We start from the raw sequence: 20,959 nt of genomic DNA, 5'->3' as shown, positions 1-20,959 counted from the left end.
TATCACTTTTATTTGTATACAGAGTCTTTCTCTTTTCAAGTTTGCCACTCAAGATTTGCCATTTAGCACATATTTTAAAAGTTTGAAGCTTTCTGTTTAGATAAGAAGCAATTTCATTGCACATTAAGAAACACAGAATTCAGATAATTCACCAAAAGCTCTGCATGCTGCACTCCAAGCCTTACAAATTGTAACCTGCTATGGAGAATTACACATTCACATTCCTTATTATTTTACAATAAAGATCTACCAAGGAATTTCAATATAGAAAATCATGTGCTTTATAACCTTTCCACAATATATATAAGTACTACTGTTTACACCTATAATACAACACCATCACCTATAATAAAAGCTGAATTTGAAAAGATTGTTTACTGCTACTCTACAGAACGCTTTATGTTCACACTGGTGAAATTAGTCTTGATACACTTCCATTTACGTATTTTATTATTCAATCCTCTCATTCTTAAAATTTCACTATATTAGACTGTCTTGTTGACCAGTGTGAATTCCTTCTTCATGGTTAAATACCTGGATCCATGTATCTGCATTTGTTCTGTTTAGCAACATCATCTTTTTCAGTTTTTAAAGGATCTCAGGTTTATTCAATGCAGTAATCTGACTTTCCAATCAAATCCTAAACAGAGCAGGGAAATTTTAAATCCATAACAGAAGCTATACCTAAGAAATGTAAATGATATAGAAAGGTTTCTATTAAACAGGAATCAGTGACACAGAAACACAATAAAAAACATTTCTAGAACAACTTTTCCCCAGTGGCACCTGCCATTTTGATATTTTCTAAATGAAATACACAATCTTCTAATGACAAAAAAAACCAAAACCCAAACCAAACCAGAATTAAAACTTTCTAATTTCCTAAATCTTTAAAAGCTTGGAAAAGAAATGAACACAAGCTTTAATTCAAACTAAATATTTTGGTCTGCTTTAATGCTTTGTGCAAATTTTAAAAATAATTCCATATTTTCATGAAGCACTACAATTTTTCATTGTATAAAGCATCTATACAGCTCTAAAGAAATTCCCAGACCTCTAATAAATGTTCCTATTCTCAGTAAAAACATGAATCAAAAAACATTTGGTGAGCTGTTGGTAAGCTCTCAAACATGTCTAAAAGTACACTATGATCATTCCTCCTTCTTTAAACTGGTCCCTACAGAATAACTACACAAGTTTAAGGTCCTCCCACCCAAAGTACTTTACAGACTAGGGGTCAGCAGAGGAAAGTGTCAGTTCAGCTCAGCTGCATAAACCTAAGCATAGTGGAAATTGCCACAACAAATTTCATATCACAGAAGACAGCTTTTAGAGGACCAGCTTAAGACTGAACAAATTCACTCAAGAACTAAGGGTCGCCCACTATCTTAATCACTTTTCACTCACAGGACACAGCATGTACTATCAACATTTCTTCCACAGAATGATTTGATATAAACAAGCCAGAATGCCTGCCCTTAAAAAAAAAAAAATTAAAAATAAGGAAAAAAATACCCTCAAAAAAATTGCTACAACAACATACTCAGAATATGCACCCCTTTGGAGAAAAGATTAAATACTGTGGATATCATTCACATTGTTTCACAACTACTTGAAAGGCTCCCTGATGCCATGATGAGAGACCTGATGAAAGTTCTACACCAAAATAAAATGTAATACAAGCACTCAGCCTAGTATAATATTAAATCATCTGACTGATTTGAAAGGAAATGATCTTTGAAATATCTTTGAACTATCTGGAACATAATGGTTACCATATTTACACAAAATTTAATTCTAGCCCATTAAAATTTCAAAGCAATGGCTACCTCCTATGCTGCACAGGTATAGCTGGCTACCCAAATGAACTACATGGACAGTAATCATTCCTCTAAGTAGCTTTAGGTTATGCATCTTCTTCCTTTTACTTAGAGATAATGTTCACTTGCACTTTAAGGTTTTCCCTCTGTACTTTCAAACAATAATGATTAAGGTAAAACATATTTAGCCGTTAGCTGCTTTGCTTACAAAGCACTCTACAGTTCAAGATTCTGTATCGAGAGATGGCTCAATCCCTGTTTTCTGATCTTCAATTAAAAAAAAAAAAAAAAAACAGGAGAAAATCAGTTTGCAATATCAATGCTCCTTTCATACAGATGGGATATATTGAAAGTTTACCAAGTCTCATCCATAATCCCATTGACTGCTCTAATCATTTCATCACACTCAAGCTGACAAGAATCTTAATCTTAATTTTCCTCTTAATGTAATCTGTTAGCAAGGGATAAATATCTAATACATCTCCCTTATTTCTATGTTGCTTACCTGCTCTTGTAATCTCTACACTTTCATTTTTTTCCACCTATTTTAAAAATCATCATGAAACAGGGCTGAGTCACATATATTTGGCAATACTTGAGCAATTGTTTGTAGTTTACTAGGGGCTCTCTAGAATGGCACAAAACTGAATTATACAACCGTTTGGTCAGCAAGTACTCCTCTTACACCTGCTTACGTGCTAGTCACAATTACTCAACTGTATAAACAAGGAAGAAAAGTCTTGAAAAGTAGTTATCTGCAAATATCACTCAATGAATAATCATTTGCAGTTTTTATTGCTGTTTTAAAGTAACACATCAGGGATCCTTTCAAACTTTCTATATTCTTTAGCACTGTTACCCAAACTGGCTGAAAGATAGCTCCCAATATATATATATTTATAATATATAATAATATATATATTTTATTAAAACATATAACATTGCTGAAGAGCAGGAATCAAAAATATATAGAACATATATGGAATAAATTCTGTGCTGCATATTTATGTTACAATATATAATGTTTTATAAATGCATATAAATGTCTATTTATGTTAAAATATATAAAAACAGCTGAACTCTTAAATAGCTTTTTGTGCATTTTTCCAGTCAACAGCAAATCTGTGAAAGTGATAGCAAGTGACCAAAGCTCTTCTGCCTCTTAAAAATGGAGAACCTAATTTCTCTGAAATGAAAAAAAAAAAGAGCTAGGAATCCTAAAGTCAGAAGTTTGAAGTACATTTGTATAAATGAGTTTACGATAATAGGCTATGTCATAATTAAAGGATTTAAAATCGAATGGAAGGTTAGGACACCTCAAATCACTAAGCTGATCAGAGAGGGAAAAAAAAGGTAAAATCTTGAAATTAAATGGCAGAAGCATGGAAATTAGATAATAGTAACCATAAACTCTCTGGAGTAAAAATTCCATATTCTCACTGCAGCAAAACAAGAAGTTACTGACATCAAAAAATGACCCTGGATTATTCAAACATTCAATCTCTGTGTAAAAAGAACAAATGTGTCAAATCTTTCCAGCTTCATATATTCTTCTAATTCTCAAAAAAAAAATACAAAGAGTAAGGTAAATATATATAAAATAGTTACTTCTTCCTCTGAGTTGAACAAATGCTTCTACCAAAGGAATTTGATTTTCACAAGCTTCCCTTATTCTAAAAGCCATTATTAACTGCATATGGGTAAGAATATGTGTGTGCATGTACATGCATACACACATAAAAGCAATGCAAAAAAGTATGTGTGTGCCTACATGTGGCAAAATGAACACTCAGTAAAACTAAGGGGATAACAGATCTTTTCTGTAACACATTCAGTAAACTTCTAGCTCCTACAAGCATTAAGTTCCCCACTAACTTAACAAGGCACATCAGAGAGTTGCAAATTTTCAATTTCTATTTAAAAGCTATCTGATTTCTACTTGCTATAATGAGATAATTTCTACCATGACTAGTTGAAGAAGCAGATGGGATTACTGCAAACAGAAAATTCCTAAGGGTAAAAGAGACCTGTGTGATAGTTCTTTCAAAGGAAACTTTCACAGTGACCACAGTATTTTTCAGATAGATGGGGTGTCTTAAAACTATGGTGCTGAACTGGAAAATGTACACTGTAGGCAGCTCTGACTAGAGTAAATCTGCACTGCATTATAGCAGCAAAATTAATTAGCCATCAAACAGAATTCAGTTATAAAAAGAAAAGACCTCTCACAAGGATGATGGTCTAAAAGCAAAATACTCCCAACCAAAGGACATCTGCAATATAACCCATGCCTTATTACTCAAAAGAGATCTGGAAGTTCTCCAAAATTACAGAAGTGCTGCCTAGCTGCAAGACTCTAGTTCCTCTGACATTAAGGAATTGATATTTAATACTGCAGAAAACAACCAACAAGCTATGGTCCAGATGGTTAGCTGAGCATCATACAGAGTCAGGAAATATGAATACTTCTATTTGTTCCACTCCCTCCAGCCATCATTTCTATGGCTAACATGTGGCCTTAACATTAAAAGATAAGATAGACAGCTGCAATTCTATTAAAGGGATGGCAAACATGAGACACCATGCAAAAGACTAAAGGTTCGTGTGTATTAATTCTTCCCCAGGATAAGAAGATCTTTAAAACAAAGATTCTGTTTGCAATGGCTTCTTTATTTACAGCTCTGTTGAGTTACACTTGCACAAGAACACAGCTGGTACTATCACTCGTGATATCCGCAAAGCAGAATGATATTTAATCTTTCAAATCTAGTCCAGGATATTTTCCACAGTCTCTACTTGTGTTCATATACCCTTATATCTGTCCACTTTCACTAAGTCAAATTTTATTCAATATGAAGTTAACATATTCATTACTCATTTTATGAATTTAACACCAATTCATGCATGATTTTGTTATGGCACCTTCTCTGCTGAAAAAACACAGTTAAGACTGGCTGTCCACCAAGAGAACTTTTTATCATACAGTGACAGTCTGTAACATATAGGCTACTGGAGAAATTGGAAGATGATGTAGGCTCCAGTACCATCATTATGATATTGACATCACTTTATGACTTGTATTTGTCAGACCTGGACAGAGTAGTCTCTCAGCTTGCCAAGTGCCCTGCTGTGATAAGGTGCAAGGAATAAGTAAGCTGCTTAAGTTCAGAGCTGACAAGACAGATGTAATGCTTGCTGGTAATGAAAACAACATACAGCCATTCCTGAAGACCACACGGTTAAACATACTGGATGTGCCTAGCAAATGATCTCACACCACTACATATATTGCAGAAAATATGCCACTCCTCCAGAGACAAAATGTTGTTCTCTGTCATTTGGGGTAATTTAAGACATTAATCTATAGTTCAAGCTGTGGCTATCTAAGAGACCATACCTTCTTCTGATAACAATGGGATGTAAAACAAAACAGCAGGCTGAAATAAATGACTGTTAAAAGAGACGCACTGTAAACAAATGGAGGACAAATCACTAGTCTCCAAAAGAATGTGCCATTTTTCTGATAATAAAACTTATCTAAAACAGATACCTCACCTTTTTTCTTGGCAACTGCATATACAGAAAGCTCACAGGAGAGCTACTTCAAATGGAAAAAGGTAATCCTTGGCATCAGTTCAGCAATCATTCTTTGCTCTTTAAAGTGAACATTAAGTTACTTCAAATCCCCTGAATTTGCCGCTCAACTCAACTTACTATTTTCTTCAGCAGCTCCTTACAAATATTATTTGAAATAGCAGTCAGCTTCCTAAAGAAAAACTAGTATCTTTTCATGTAGACAGATTCTCAAGCTTATAACCTGAGCTGGACCTTTTTCACTTCAGGGAACAGCTCTCACAATACTGTTCCAAGAATCACCACAGCAATGCCTTGTGGCACAGAACTTTGAATGAGAAAATGACAGAAAAAAAAGTGGCTTAACTACTAAAAATCCAAACTCAATGCCTGAAAGCTAAACATTCTCACTGAACTGAGTTTCCAACTATTTACAATTATATACAAATAATTAGTTTAGCAATTACTCATCATTCTACTCTTAAAATACACCAAATCCATAAAACAGCATATAGCATAAGAAACAAGCAGGAGAAGCTGGAAGTGACTGAAAAGCTATGATCTAATTGCTATCACTGAAACTTGGTGGGACAAACCACATGACTGGTGCACTGCAATCGATAACTATAAACTATTCAGAAGGGAGAGGCAAGGAAGGAGGGGTGGAGGGGTTGTTCTCTGTGTAAAAAAATGGGTTGACTGCACAGAGCTGTCTTTGAAAAACAGCAATGAACGGGTTGAGAGCTTATGGGTAAAAATCAGGGGCCAAGCCAACAAAGCAAACCTCACGGTTAGTGTTTATTACCAGCCTCCCGACTGAGGGGAGCCTGTTGACAAAGTGTCCTTACTTCAACTGCAGGAAGCATCATGCTCGCAGGCTCTGATCCAGCTGGGGGACTTCAGTCACCCTGACAGCTGCTGGAAAAGTAGCACAGCAAGCTGCAAGCAGTCCAGAAAACTCCTGGAGAGCATCAAGGATAATTTCTTAATCCAGGTGATAGACAGCCCAACCAGAGGAGAAGCATTACTGCACCTGTTGCTTACCAACAGAGATGAACTAATGACAGAGGTGAAGATCAGTGGAGCCTGGGCTGCAGTGATCATGCCCTGCTGGAATTCACAATCTCAAGGGATATGGACCATGTGAAGAGTAAAGTCAAGACCTTGAATTTTAGGAGAGTGAACTTGCAATTTTTTAGGGAATTACAGGATGGAACCCCCTGGGAAACAGCCCTCAGGGATAAAGGAACAGAACAGAGCTGGCAGTTCTTTAAGGACATGGAACATAAAGGACAGCAGGGACAGGGAAGTGATCTTGCCCCTGTACTCTGCACTGGTGAGGCCGCACCTCGATTCCTGTGTTCAGTTTTGGGCCCCTCACTACAAAAAGGACATTGAATTACTCGAGTGTGTCCAGAGAAGGGCAACAAAGCTGGTGAAGGGTCTGGAGCACATGTCGTACGAGGAGCGGCTGAGGGAACTGGGGTTGTTTAGTCTGGAGAAGAGGAGGCTGAGGGGAGACCTCATCGCCCTCTACAGCTACCTGAAAGGAGGTTGCAGAGAGCTGGGGATGAGTCTCTTTAATGAACTAACAGCAATAGGACAAGAGGGAATGGCCTCAAGTTGCGCCAGGGAAGGTGTAGACTGCATATTAGGAAGCATTTCTTTACAGAACAGGTAGTCAGGCATTGGAATAGGCTGCCCAGGGATGTGGTGGAGTCCCCATCCCTGGAGGGGTTTAAGAGTTGGGTTGACATAGCGCTGAGGGATCTGGTGTAGTTGGGAACTGTCAATGTTAGGCTAATGGTTGGACTGCATGATCTTCAAGGTCTTTTCCAACCTAGACGATTCTGTGATTCTGTGATTCTGTGAACTACCTGAAAGGAGGTTGCAGAGAGCTGGGGATGAGTCTCTTTAACCAAGTAACAAGCGATAGGACAAGAGATAACGGCCTCAAGTTGCGCCAGGGAAGGTTTAGACTAGATATTAGGAAGCATTTCTTTCCAGAAGGGGTTGTTAGGCGTTGGAATGGGCTGCCCAGGGCAGTGGTGGAGTCCCCATCCCTGGAGGGGTTTAAGAGTCGGGTCGACATAGCACTTAGGGACATGGTGTAGTTGGGAACTGGCAGTGTTAGGTTAACGGTTGGACTAGATGATCTTCAAGGTCCTTTCCAACCTAGATGATTCTGTGATTCTGTGACATTTTTCTTAAAGCACAAGAGCTCTCAATTCCTGCGTGTAAGCCATCAGACAAGGAGTCAGGAGACTCTGCTGAGTAAGGACCTCCCGGTCAAAATAAAGCATAAGAAAGAAATGCACAGGCAGTGGAACCAGAGACACGAATCCTGGGAAGAATATTGGGACACTGCCTGGATGTGTAGGGATGGGATTGGAAAAGCTAAGCACAGTTGGAGCTGAATTTGGCAAGGGATGCAAAGAATAATAAGAATGTCTTCTACAGGTATGTTGGTCAGAAAAGGAAGATTAAAGAAAAGGTACCTCCCCCCCATCCCCAATAAATGTGAAAGAACTAGTGACAACCAACATGGAGGTGGGTGAGGTACTCTACAACTTTTTTTGTCTCAGTTTTTCACTGGTAATCTCTCTTCCCACATCTCTCAAGTCCCTGAACTTCAAGGCAGGGACTAGTGGAATGAAGTCCCTCCCACTGCAAGAGATCAGGTTCAAGACTATCTTGAGGAACCTGAACATACACAAACCCATGGGACCCAGTGAGAAGCATCCCAGGGTCCTAAGAGAACTGGCTGATGTAGTTGCTAAACCACTCTCTGTCACATCTGAAAAGTCGTGGCAGACAGGGAAAGCCCCCAGTGATTGGAGGAAAGGGAATATCACACCCTTTCTTAAAAAGGATAAAAAGAAGCACCCTGGAATTACCAACCAGTCAGCCTCACCTCAGTGCCCAGTGAGACCGCAGAACAGAGACTCCTGGAAGTTATATTGAAACAGATGGAAGACAGGGCGGTGACTGGAGATAGCCAATGTGGCTTCACCAAGGGCAAATCAAGCCTGACTAATCAAGCAGCCTTCACTAACAGTGGACTGACTGCATCAGCGGACAAGGGAAGAACTACATATGTCATCTATCTGGACTTCCGTAAGGCCTTTGATACATGTCCCCTGCAACCTTCTTGCTGCTAAATTGGAGAAATATGTGTTTGATGGATGGACTATTAGATGGATAAGGACTTGGTTGGATGCCACATCAAAAGAATTACAGTCAACGGCTCAATGTCCAAGTGGAAACCAGTAATGAGAGGTATCCTTCAAGGGTCCATAGTGGGACTAGTAGTATTTAATATCTTCTCCCATGACAGAGGTAGTGGGATTGAGTGCACTCTCAGCAAATTTGCAGATGACACCAAGCTGAGTGGTCCAGCTGATCGCTAGAGGGAAGGGATGCCATCCAGAGGGACCTTGACAGACTTGAGAAGTGGGCCCATGTGAACCTCATGAAGTTCAACAAGGCCAAGTGCAAGTTCCAGCACCTGGGTAGGGGCAATCCCCACTATCAGTATAGACTAGGGGATGAATGGATTGAGAGCAGCCATGCAGAGAAAGAGTTGGGGGTACTGGTGGATAAAAAACTGGGCACAAGCCAGTAATGTGTGCTTGCAGCCCAGAAAACCAATCATATCCTGGACTGCATAAAAAGCAGCATGGCCAGCAGGTCGGGGGAGGTGACTCTCCCACTCCACTCTGCTGCCATGAGAGTACTCCCAGCTGGAGTACTGCATCCAGCTCTGGGGTCCACAGCACAAGGAAGATTTGTACCTCTTACAGGAGGGCTGGAACACCCGTCCTGTGAAGAAAGTGTTGGGGTTGTTCATCCTGGAGAAGAAAAGGCTCCAGGGAGACCTTATTTTGGCCTTTCAATACTTAAAAGGGTCTTTTAAGAAAGACAGGGAAAGACTTCTTATCAGGGCCTCCAGTGATAGGACAAGGAGCAGTATTTTTAAACTGAAGGAGGATATATTTAGATTGGATATAAGACAGACATTTTCTACAATAAGCATGGTGTGATACTGTAACACATTACCCAGAGAAGTTGTGAATGTCTGAGCTCTGGAAGTAGACAGGGCTTTGAGCAACCTCATCTACTGACAGATGTCCCTGCCCATGGCAGGAGGGTTGGACTAGATTTTTAAAGGTCCCTTCCAACTCAAACCATTCTATGATTCTAGAGGACATAGAACAGTGGAGACTTTAAAGGAATAGAAGTATAATGGAGTGATATATAAGCACCCACTGATGTTGGTGAGGAGTGTTGGTTTTCTAAAAGGTATGTAATGTGTATATAGCCAATAGCACAGCAAAATTCATTCAAAACTGCTTAAGACTTACAGATAATAAAAAGGTACATTTCTAGAAGATTCAACAATACATCTTTATGTTCCCATATATCAAGCTGGTAGTAATTGCAGTGACGTTTGTTTAAAATAGCTGACCCTGGACACAAGAACGATACAAGATTATGGAAGAATCATTTTCTCTTTTAAATTTACATTTAAAAATACCTTGGTTTGATGTGTATTCAACTACTATGAAAACAACACAAGCAATAGCAGAAACAAAACCAACAGAACTGCCTCTAAACCTTGGTGCATATGGTGATCAGAGAGAAGCTTTCCTGGATTATGCTGTTTCTAAATTATTTTCTTATAGATACAATCCTGGTGTCAGTTTTCTTTCTCCCAGTTTTCTAAAACATATCTTAAATTCTGCATATACCGGACACATTTAATCCTTGCTAGTTACCATACTTACATCAGCAGACATGTTTCTGTCCCTTTCTTGGCTGTTTTAATTCTCACACTTTTTTCTTTTGCCTTATATATGATGTATCATTTTCTAAATCAAATGTCTTTCTACAGAAAACTTTTACATGCAATTAAAGCAAAAAATTAGGGTTAAAAAACCCCACAATCTAAATGTTAATTCGTAAATAAATCCAATGTCCACCAACATCCATTATTAATATTCCTGGGATGTAAAGTAACTCTTAACAACTTAACAGAACACTGTATTTTCAAAGTCTTACACAGATATTAGGCGATATTCTTCTCATCAACATAGTGACATCAATATTGACAAACAGAAAGGTAAACTAAGGCATAAAGCAACTTATCAAATATTACATTGTGTGCAAAGTTCAGATGAATAACCATAGAATGAGATTTCGATAGGATTTGCTACCTTATTCGTCCAATTAGAAGATATTTCAAATGAATATCAGTAAAAAATTAAGCTTTGATATCCAATACAATCACAAGTCCTTTAGCTCTTTTAGATACCAAATACTCAAATAATACTTGGAACTGGACTCTGATCTTTAAACATGTAAGCACTTTTGAAAGCTTTATCAGGAGATAATGTAAGCCAAAATTAAATAAATTCAGCAGATTTGTAATCTTTTTTTCAATTTAGAATGCTATAAAAATATTTTTTTTTACTGATGCAAAGTAAAACTATTTAGATAATTCATGATCCTCATGCTATTCAGTTGCCACTTCGCTGTCATCAAAATATTAGATCTCAGAGAGTTATTCCATGCTTGACAACGTAAATTATCTATGAAATGAAATGATTCTTCACTCTCAATCTTATTATTCAATTCAAAACTCAGTGTTTAATATAGCTCTTCAATGATACTCACCTCTGGACCTCTACCTGTTTAATTTATGAGTTACCTTTTTCACACACTTGTTGCATTACTGTCTATTTGTGTGTGGTCACAAAAAAACCACATACATGACCTCACCTATACATGATACATATTGTATAGACAGAGATGAACTTCAAAATTTACATCTGACTCTATCAGACCTACATATCTTATTATGAACTATTAATTCATTCAGATCTGTAAAAATTTTGAAGGATTTTTATAAGAAAAATCCATTTCCTTGCACATAAAGTCCCCTCTGCAAGTAAAAAGAAATTCAGAGGACTAGTTAACATTTTAGACACTCTGCTTTCATTCTTACAGACATGTCCATGTCTTCAGACAGTATTTACAGTCACGCATATCTAACATTTTCCATATTTTTCTTAAGACCTGATAGTGTGGTACCACTGCAAGATACAACTTTGACAGTTTGCAATAGAATCTGCTTATCATAGCAAATTATTCTGACAGTAAGTACTATACAGCCAGCAGTGTACATTCTTCTAACATACTTATTAAAAATCTATGAACACTGTGACTAAAGCATGTACACTAAATTGTATTTTGTACATGATTGCAATGAGTCACTATATTTTTACAAACTATATATTGCAGTAATCAACTATTGCATCATTTTTAATTTAAGGGTTTTTTTGTAATCAAGACGTGTGCTATTGAAAGCTATTTCATTAACAGTTTTAAAACAATTTGGAAATATTTTAAAATCTATCTTAAGATTTCTGTCTATTTCACTCCCATTGCCTGTGAATGTGTGCAGTGACTTAGTTAATGCATGAATTTATGTATGGTATAGGGATTCTCAATTGTCCTTCCAGCAGTATTTGTGGAAACGTTGAAAAGTAATCAATACTTCTTTGTATTACCAGAAATGCATAGCAACACTGGTATACATCACTGCAAGTGTTTCTTTACTCTTTCACAAACACAGCTGCAATAGTTCTATTACCCCACTGTAGTTTAACAAATGAATTTCATTACAAATCATAACTCAGAAGATGAGCAGTGTCCTCAAATGTCTTTAATCCATTTTAGGTTTCATACGTCATTAAAATAGAATGACAGGCAGGAGAACATTTGCTCGTTCATTTAAAAGCTCATACACATTTTTGCTTTGATTCCATTCTTCAGTGGCATACCACAGAGAATCCTCTATATTTTCAGAATTGATGTACCTTTCAAAACTATAATCTTTGGCTTTCAAGCTCACTATTATTTGCCTTCAGGTGCAAATTTTAAAGTGTATAGGCTTCTAAAAAGAACTTTATGGCTTCAGCCAGATACGGAAAGGTTTGTAGATCAGTCATCATCACAGTGTAAATTTCTTTTCAAAATAATGTTCCTTACTCAGAGTACACTTGTGCTTATACTCGGTTCACTTGTCAAATACAAATTTGAGGTCATCAAAAGCTTCAGGGCAACTTCAGCTATTCCAAAAATCATTTTCTACCTCTATTTTGTTGGAGAAATAGGATTTCAAATGTAAAAATAATAGGAAACTCTACAGATAAAGAAACAAAGGCATCTTATGTGCATGTTTCAGTACAGCATTGCAGTGACTGCCAGTAAGGACCATCAATCCAATGCCCAAGCATTTTAAAATATCAAAAATATCAAAAGCAGATAATGTATTTTGCTATTGAGTTGATACATATTCAAAACATGATCTGAGTTGAAATCTTAATTATATAGGTTTAGGAACAGGTGCTAATGATTATATTTAAATGTTTATTTTGTAACAGATGAAACATTTAAATACTGTCATTTAAAATGTCTACTGTTCACTATAAGTCACATGTCTGACAATGGTAAATGACACTAGGCTCAATAGTCCTGTTGGTTTGCTTTCCTTGGCCATAAGTAAGTGCTTTAATTTAATTATATTTTTAAGTCGTATGTTTTATTAAAATAGAATGACAGACAAGAGAGCACTTACTCTTTTTTTAAAGGCTGAGTTTATGTTTGAGAGGTCAGTCTGATTTTTTCATCTCCAGAGACTTCTTGAAGCTATAGTTCATATTTATAATTGGAGCTGAGTAATTAACACTCTTTTGAAAGCAGAGACTATCTAGGGACTTGGGGAAATGCTTATCCCTTCCCAAAGTAATGAGTTTTACCATTGACTTTGACACACACAAAAATCCACAGTCTGTCTTCTATTACCCAAAGCCTCATACATATAAATAGTCAAAGAAAACAGGTTTTAAAAAGCAGAAGTTTATACCCAAGCTTCTCTTGGAGAATTAAGGACAAATGGAACAAGGTAAACATAAAATAAATAAATAAATAAAATAAAGCTAATCTCAGCTAGAAACCAAAGCTTTATCTGCTTTAGGTAAACTGTTAGATGCTGTTAAACTGTTGGGATGGAAGCTGACACCACACTCATTTATGGCATAAACTCTCCTCCAAATCACACTCTTGTTCCAAATTGTCATCAGCTGAAACTGTATATTTAGACAAATTTCATGTGGTCCCCTCCATACAATCACTTGTCTTCAACTTTGCCTCCCTTTTACCTGCTCCTAACATTTTCACTGTGATTAAACAGTATTTAAGTTGGCATTTGTGTATCTCCCACCTTTTCACACTTGCTCGTATGTCTGCTGTTAAACTTGGAGACCACTGGAACAGAGACCCTCTGAATTAAGTATCCACAAAGCAGCTAGTATACTGTAGTTTATGGAAAATAATGTCTTAAAATGTGTGATATGGTAAGGTATATCCCTCCAGGTATTTCATTTTAGAACCTGTGCATAAACATCTGAATTCAACATATGTTTCCTAGTTTGATAACCACAAATTGTCATTTCACATGGCTATTGGAACTCAAACTGTCTGATGGATGTGACCATCCAGGCTGAATCTAAAATAAAGAAAGAAAGCCTGAATGCCTGACAAGAGACCAGGACAGTCTCATTTTCCTATTCACATGTTTCAAAAAAAAAGAGAAAAGGTATAGGCACAGAGAGGTAAAGTGGAGAAACTACAAGTTCTAGAGTCTGTGGGATGCTCTCTACACTGAGGTTGCCTGGAAGACCTTCTGCTTTGAAATTAAAAGTCATCTAGATTCCATCGATGTCATGGGTGTACATCCATAAAATGTAAGTGATGATACAACCTGTTTTATTTCAGCACAGGATGTATCACATTCTTTTCTTTCACATTCCCCTATGAAAGACAAAGCACCAAAATCAGTATTGATTTAGACTGTTTTCATCTTCTAGCACTAAGGAATAATTTTCAAGAGAATTAATTTTTAATGAACATTTCACTGTCATGTAAATTTTCTGCAATGATGGAACACAGCACTTAACCCATTGAAAATAGCTAGGGAAATACAAAAACATTTTGGCATTCTATAAAAATCCACTAATTTGCAAACATGAAACAGTTGCATAAAACAATTTTAAAGCTATGAGCTACTGTAAGCATAATAAAAATATTGATTTTTCCTCTGGAAGAAATGAGGATATGCTGAATATTTAATAATGGAAAAATTGACAGGAAACACTGATTCCAACCCAGAACATCTAGTGAATTAAAACTATTTAACAGCAATCAGTATACATACTAGCTAAGAATAAAAAACAGCCTACCAATATGTTCATGATTGCACAGATGTTATTTAATTTGTCAAAAATAAAACACTGACTTTCTATTTCCTTTGGTATTCCTTTGTACATGGTACATTAAAGAAAATGTCAGCTCAGCCTCTACAGATCTCTGAAAACAGTAGATGTTCTCATTTGGGTTTCTTACTATTTCAGAGAGAAACACGAAGTGGAGGAAGGAGAAAAGAAGGAGGGAGGAGAGGAAGACAGAATGAAAAATGTTTAAAAAAAATAGAACTATTTACTCCTACATTGTAAATTCTAGTTGTGGTATGGCTGCACAATAAAATGTAATCTATCCTTTTATATGTTTTCTATTGTTTTTTGCTCATTTAAAAAAATTCAACAAAACGCAACCCAAATTTTGTAAAGGAGAGATGGCATAGTAGGACACCACACATTTACTAGCTACCCCATGCTTTAACATAAAGAAAATTATAAAGATAGGCTCAAAAATGTATTTTTAAAAAATGTATTGCTTATGAAGGCTCAATATCAACAAACAATGTACAAAACTTGCCTTTGCTCATAAAGGAACACTCTCTGGCTTTGAATGATGAAGACTGATGAACAAAGATACACTTAACCTAACAAACAGGATAGCTGTGAAGCAGGAATTGGCTGTAGGTATTGGCGATCCCCACAATTTCAAAGGGGAAAACTGTCCTAAATCAACTGCTCACAGATTCCCAGAGCTGATGTCAAAGTGTGAATCACTCAGTATGCTTTTACAGAAATTAACAGCAAGACAGATGATATCAGTTGTCTACTCCAAAGTATAGAGTATATGATAATGGAGAGGAATGAAAGATAAGAATGGAAGTGGGGCCAAGTCGGGGGAAGAAGGAATGGGAATTCCTGGAGAAAGGAACAGAATTAATGTGGATATTCCTGGTGTTCCCCTGAGGCAAAGAACCCAGCGTCAGTGGGTATGAGAGCATAATTGTTCTTCTTCACCATCAACAGTCAGGAATTGAAGACTAATGTAAGGATCACATTTGATTTGACAATGATGTGGCAGATATACACAAGGTATTGAAAGCAACCTCTTTAGAGAAGTAGGAGGTTCATGTTCCAGGAAACAAGAAATCATTTACAAAAAGTATCAAATGAACACAAGGCTTTAGAGAAAATAGAAAGTATCCATGCAATTCCATCTAATTTAGTTTTTAGTTTTTTTAAATACAGAATACTAAAATGTTATTCAGGAGACTTAGTTTAGCTAGAGTATTCACTGTGAAACAGAGCTGAGTAAAGCCATCAGATACAGCAACTTATTTCCAACAAAAGCCAAAATTTAACAGCAGACAGATTGCTGATGGTTTTAGAGCAGATTTTTCTCTGCTCAAGGAGCAGCATTTTATTGGTCTATTGACATTAAATCATTATAGGCCCTTTTGAAATGGTCAAACTGCCTACTTCCCTTAAATTAGTACAAGCCTAGCTATTTCATTATAAATTCAATGTCAGAAACTAAGTCTTGGAAAAGTAAGGTTTAATCAGCCACACCAGGATTATAGTGCTTCCTTCCCTCACAGTAAGGCTCTCCACTACCTGCAGCAATACTACATTTATGGCTGATATAAAGTACCCTCTCATTTTCATTGTATTCAGTTGAGTTCCTTCATCATAACATTCATTCCACTCAAATATACAAACTCTTTTACTTTAAAAAGCAGCATTAAGGAACACAAGTACTATATTTCTAAACATTCAGGGACACACAGGAGACCAAAAGGGTATATATAGCTTAATACAATCTGTAGCGCTTCAATGTCATTTTATTGAAGGAGGCTTCAAGAACTGAAAAAGCACTAAGGAGTATATGCAATCTTCTATCAACTGAAGGAAAGAATAGAATAAAAAACTCTCCACTATAAATAACTGATTAACATAACTGTTTCATATTCAGCAGAAATCACCTAGGAATCGTAAACCATGTAACTTCACAAATTTTGGCTCCATACCTTCATAATCAGTAATTTAAAATTAATTCAAGCCTTCTCTAAAAGGCTGCTGTTACTCTTATACAGTTCAAGTCACAGACAGCCCAGAGAATGAATTTCAACATCTGGTAAATTAAACATTCTGTGTTTTCAAACCCTGAATTTCCAACCAGAGACATATCTGTGACTGTTTAAGATCCTCAAAAAATAAGAATGATCATATTAAATTAATTGTCAGTGCTTCTACTGGTTTTATTTTCAGATTAGGAAGAACATTTTTTGTAATAAGTTATATATAGTCATTAGAAATGTGTTTTATGTTATTTTTAAAAGGACATGTGAAAAACAAAATTTTAAAATTTTGAACAAAAACTTAGAATGGATTACCATTTGAATGACAGGCTACCAATTTAAACCACTCAAAGGTGTATCTCTGTATTTAGAAATAGAGCTATAAAATACAAAAAATAATTAATGACTTGAAATGAAAATGTAATGAAAGACTAATAATTCAAAATGAGCAAGTACAAGGTCTGGAAGAACCATCTGGAAATAGTGTAGGGCAGATCCAGAAAACTGATGGTACCTTTTCCTTATGATTTTGAATGGGCCCCTAATCACTTTCTATCAGATGACATCACAGTAATGCACATTCTGACAAATTAAGTAATTCTCATGTAACACGGGAAGGAAAATACTTTTAATGCACTCATGCAGAACTTCTGCTTGTGTACATCAACCTTCTTGAATGACACTGTTATTCTAGATGTAACACAGGGTGCCACCGTTAGTAGTTGATGCACTTTATTTATGTCTCTCACAAGCTTTTGAAACTCCTCAGGAAACAGCACATTTCTTCCATCCGATATAACGTGTGATCTGTCTTGTGCACATTTTTCAACACCCAGATGGTAGAGATACCATGTAACAAACAGATCACACATATCCTTTTACCTTCATAAATAGTTCCTTGAGGCAAAAATACATAATAAAAAGACCTCACAAACATGTACTGTGTGATATTCCCAGTCTGTTTGGGTTTCAACACTTTCACCACCAATACAGTTTCAAAACTGAAACTTCCACAGTTGATAGTGGTCAAGTTTGTTATTCTTCTTTTGAGGGAGGGCAGGTTATAACTTCTTTTAATAAAATACCAAAGGTTGTTAACAGTGTTAATGAATTTCCACTATATGTCAAAAAGCCCATCTTGATAAACCCCTGGTTATTTAGCTTACCTTAAGCATAGTTTACTGCTTTGTACCTGTCAATCATCATCACAATTCAGATTTCTAATACATTTCAAATATTGGAACACCTTAATAGCAAAGAATATATGAAGTATATATGAATATACTACTCACCAATTTTAATCTTTGCCAAGGTATTCTGCTAGTGTCTATCGGTGTACGTTCTGTGACATTACCAAATCTGACTTCTGGGATGGCAATTGCACATATTACATGTGCCCACCTGTGAAAAGTGGCAAGTCAAGAATACCACCAAAAAACCCCCATAGAAGTAAAAGTGTTTAAGATGTTTCGTTACTTCATGTGTGTTTTTTTTAAAAAGGCAACCATCTCTAAATACTTATGAGGATTTCTTAAGTTTCTTTGAAACATATTCAACAGGCCTTACAACACTACCACTTTGTGTAAATATAATTTCAGACTGAGGTTTTATTGCAACATTTTTTTGAGCATCTTTCATGTTCAGTTTATTAAGTGCAAAGGTTTTGTAGTTGTGCTCTCCACATGCACATATAAAGACCACGCTATTTGATTTGTGTGCAATTTATCACCTACAGCATTTTGGATTAACACTACTCAGACCTGAGTAACTATTCTTAGGCAACACACATGATCACAGTCATGCATCTATCAAAATGTAAAACAAAGTATACAATCAAGACCTTCTGTTTACAGACACAAAGGCATAGAAGCAGCAAACTGATCAGGCTATCACTGTAATGCCCAACATGAACTGGATCCCCTTTAGCAGTGAAAGAACTTGTCAAGTGCCTAGGACCAGTACTACATGTAAGACTTCAGCGCAACTTCAGGAAGCTTGTCAGATGATGCTCTGTGCTTCCTATACTCATCAGAAAGCACTGCTATATCCCTGAAATGCTGGTTCAATACATAAATCTCAAAATAATAAAGGCTAAATGAAACTAAAAACAAAGTCTGAAATTAATATTGAAAGTGCATATTATATGAAGTAAAAGAGAAGCTAATGACATTTTTATTAACCAGGAGTAGCCTTCTGAGACTACTTCTAAAACCTTTTTCGGGGTAGACAACTAGTAAATCTGAAGAAAGGAAAACATTTCCATTCTTTGACTCATATTCCCTGCCGTTCACTCTACATCTTGTCTCATTACCCCATTTGCTCTTTTTTGTAAGCCCTGAATGCTTGTCTCACTCCACTTTCTGTATATCTCCAGAGACACACATTATAACCGCATTTTAGCAGATTAACAAGAATGTAAGATGGAGCTAAAAGAGATAGAGAGTGATGCAGCAGAACAGAAATAATTTCTCTTTCCTGCAGTAGAATGATGCCTTTGACAAAAAAACTCACCATTGACAAAAATATCTGAAAAAGTGTAATATAACACACAGGCACTAAACGAACTGCTGGCGTGTGATGTTAAAGTCGTACTGGTCAAAGTGTGAAATAAGAACTGCATGTAAAGATGATATATCAATTAGCAAGTTATACAGTTCAGCACAAATAAAACCAGATAAAGCTTGCAGATCTATCATTTTGTTACAGTGACAGTTTTGGTTTTGTCCTAACTTACAGAAAAAAGTCTTGCCTTGAGACTTTTTAACTTTTAATAGCACCCTTTTCATTGCTGCCTGCCTACCTGTAAAACTACACTGTCTCACCATCTAAGCTTTATGGGACAGAAATACTATAAATAAAACGCCTCTTCAGTAAATCTTTACCTAAACCTTTATACTCTGACATCTCTCAATCTAAGAGGATTCAGAACAACTGCTGTGTTCTGCTGAAAAGAAGGAATCTCGGTTCTCTTTTATGGCAAATTGCTACCCCACCACCATGTTTGATTCATTAGCTTTTAAATCTAAGTAATGCTCATCCTATATCTCCAATCAGTATGTGAGAGGGAAAGAAGAAGGGAAGGGAATGAACATGTTGGATTTCACACTTGTTGGAGAAAAAAGACATAACTGGAACATGCTCTTCCAAAAACTCTCATAAGTTTGGAATGGTGGCTAATGTTGAAAGATAGATGAAAGACTCAACAATGTGTAGCAACTGTAAGGTATTATGGAAACAGGAAAACAAGAGTTGAACTACTTTTACAGAACTCTCATTTCATAAATCTGTAACAGACTGATATAATGCAAAACCAAAGATTTTAGGTATAGTTATGCAGAGAAAGGCACTTTCTGAAAACATCTGTGGATTTTCTTCTAGGAATAAATCTTATGAAACATTTCTAAAACATTTTAATTGGTCTACAAAAAAGATGTTTGTATTTTCAAAGATGTAACATGCAATCCATCATGTCCTGGTTTCAGCTGGGGAGAGTTAATTTTTTTCTTCTTAGTAGCTAGAATAGTGCCGTTTTTTTGGATTCAGTATGGGATTCGGTATGAGAAGAGTGTTGATAATGCACTAATGTTCTTAGCTGTCGCTAAGAAATCAGGGACTTTTCAACTTCCCATGCTAGTGTGCAGGTGCACAAGAAGCTGGGAGGGAGCACAACCAGAGCGATGGGCCCAAACTGCCAATTCCATATCATATAATATCATGCTCAGTATATAGATGAGGATTCACTGGGAAGCTTGTCTTTCTCTTCCAGGATTGCAGTTTCAGGACTCTCTCTTCTCTGGGTTCACCAGTCAGGAACAGGCTGGGCATCAGTCAGTGTGTCTTCATCAATCACATTCTGCATTACTCATTTGTATTTTCTATTACTACTATTCTCGTTATAATTATTATTTTAATTTTATTTTACTTCAATTATTAAATTGTTTTTATCTCAATCTACAAGTTTCCTTACCCTTATCCCTCCAATTCTCTCCCCATCCTCCAGGCAGGGGAGGGTGAGTGAGCGACTGTGTGGTATTTGGCTGTCGGCCAGGTTTAAACCACGACATAGCAGCAAATATCAAAAGGGCATGCTGAATTCTACCGAGATGACACTTTTGTCTTGTCTTTTGTTTTTTTTTTTTCTGTTTAGGTGAGAAAAGCAAGTAGCAAATTTAGGGGAGTTTAAAACAGAACTAAAAAGCAGCTGAGAATTTTCATGTGTTGGTCAAAA

General features: G+C 36.5%; 1 protein-coding gene across 13 annotated transcripts in view; it reads right to left on the bottom strand.

The window, feature by feature from the left end:
* The window catches only part of KDM4C (lysine demethylase 4C), a 272,586-nt gene that overhangs the window by 66,810 nt on the left and 184,817 nt on the right, over positions 1-20,959 (bottom strand). For 11 of the 13 annotated variants that reach the window (XR_012621500.1, XR_012621501.1, XR_012621502.1 and 8 more), the window contains one exon: positions 18,024-18,132. The exons of the other annotated variants lie outside the window; for them this stretch is intronic. Coding sequence is in view for 7 of the 11 variants with exons in the window: in XM_074811526.1 (XP_074667627.1) it covers positions 18,024-18,132 (109 nt within the window). In the remaining 4 variants the exon portion in view is untranslated. The remainder of the gene's footprint in view (positions 1-18,023; positions 18,133-20,959) is intronic. 13 annotated transcript variants of the gene reach the window in all.

This window comes from Strix aluco, chromosome Z, assembly GCF_031877795.1.
Source record: "Strix aluco isolate bStrAlu1 chromosome Z, bStrAlu1.hap1, whole genome shotgun sequence".
In the NCBI taxonomy this organism is placed as follows: Eukaryota; Metazoa; Chordata; class Aves; order Strigiformes; family Strigidae; genus Strix; species Strix aluco.
This window is presented reverse-complemented; position numbering and strand designations above follow the sequence as displayed.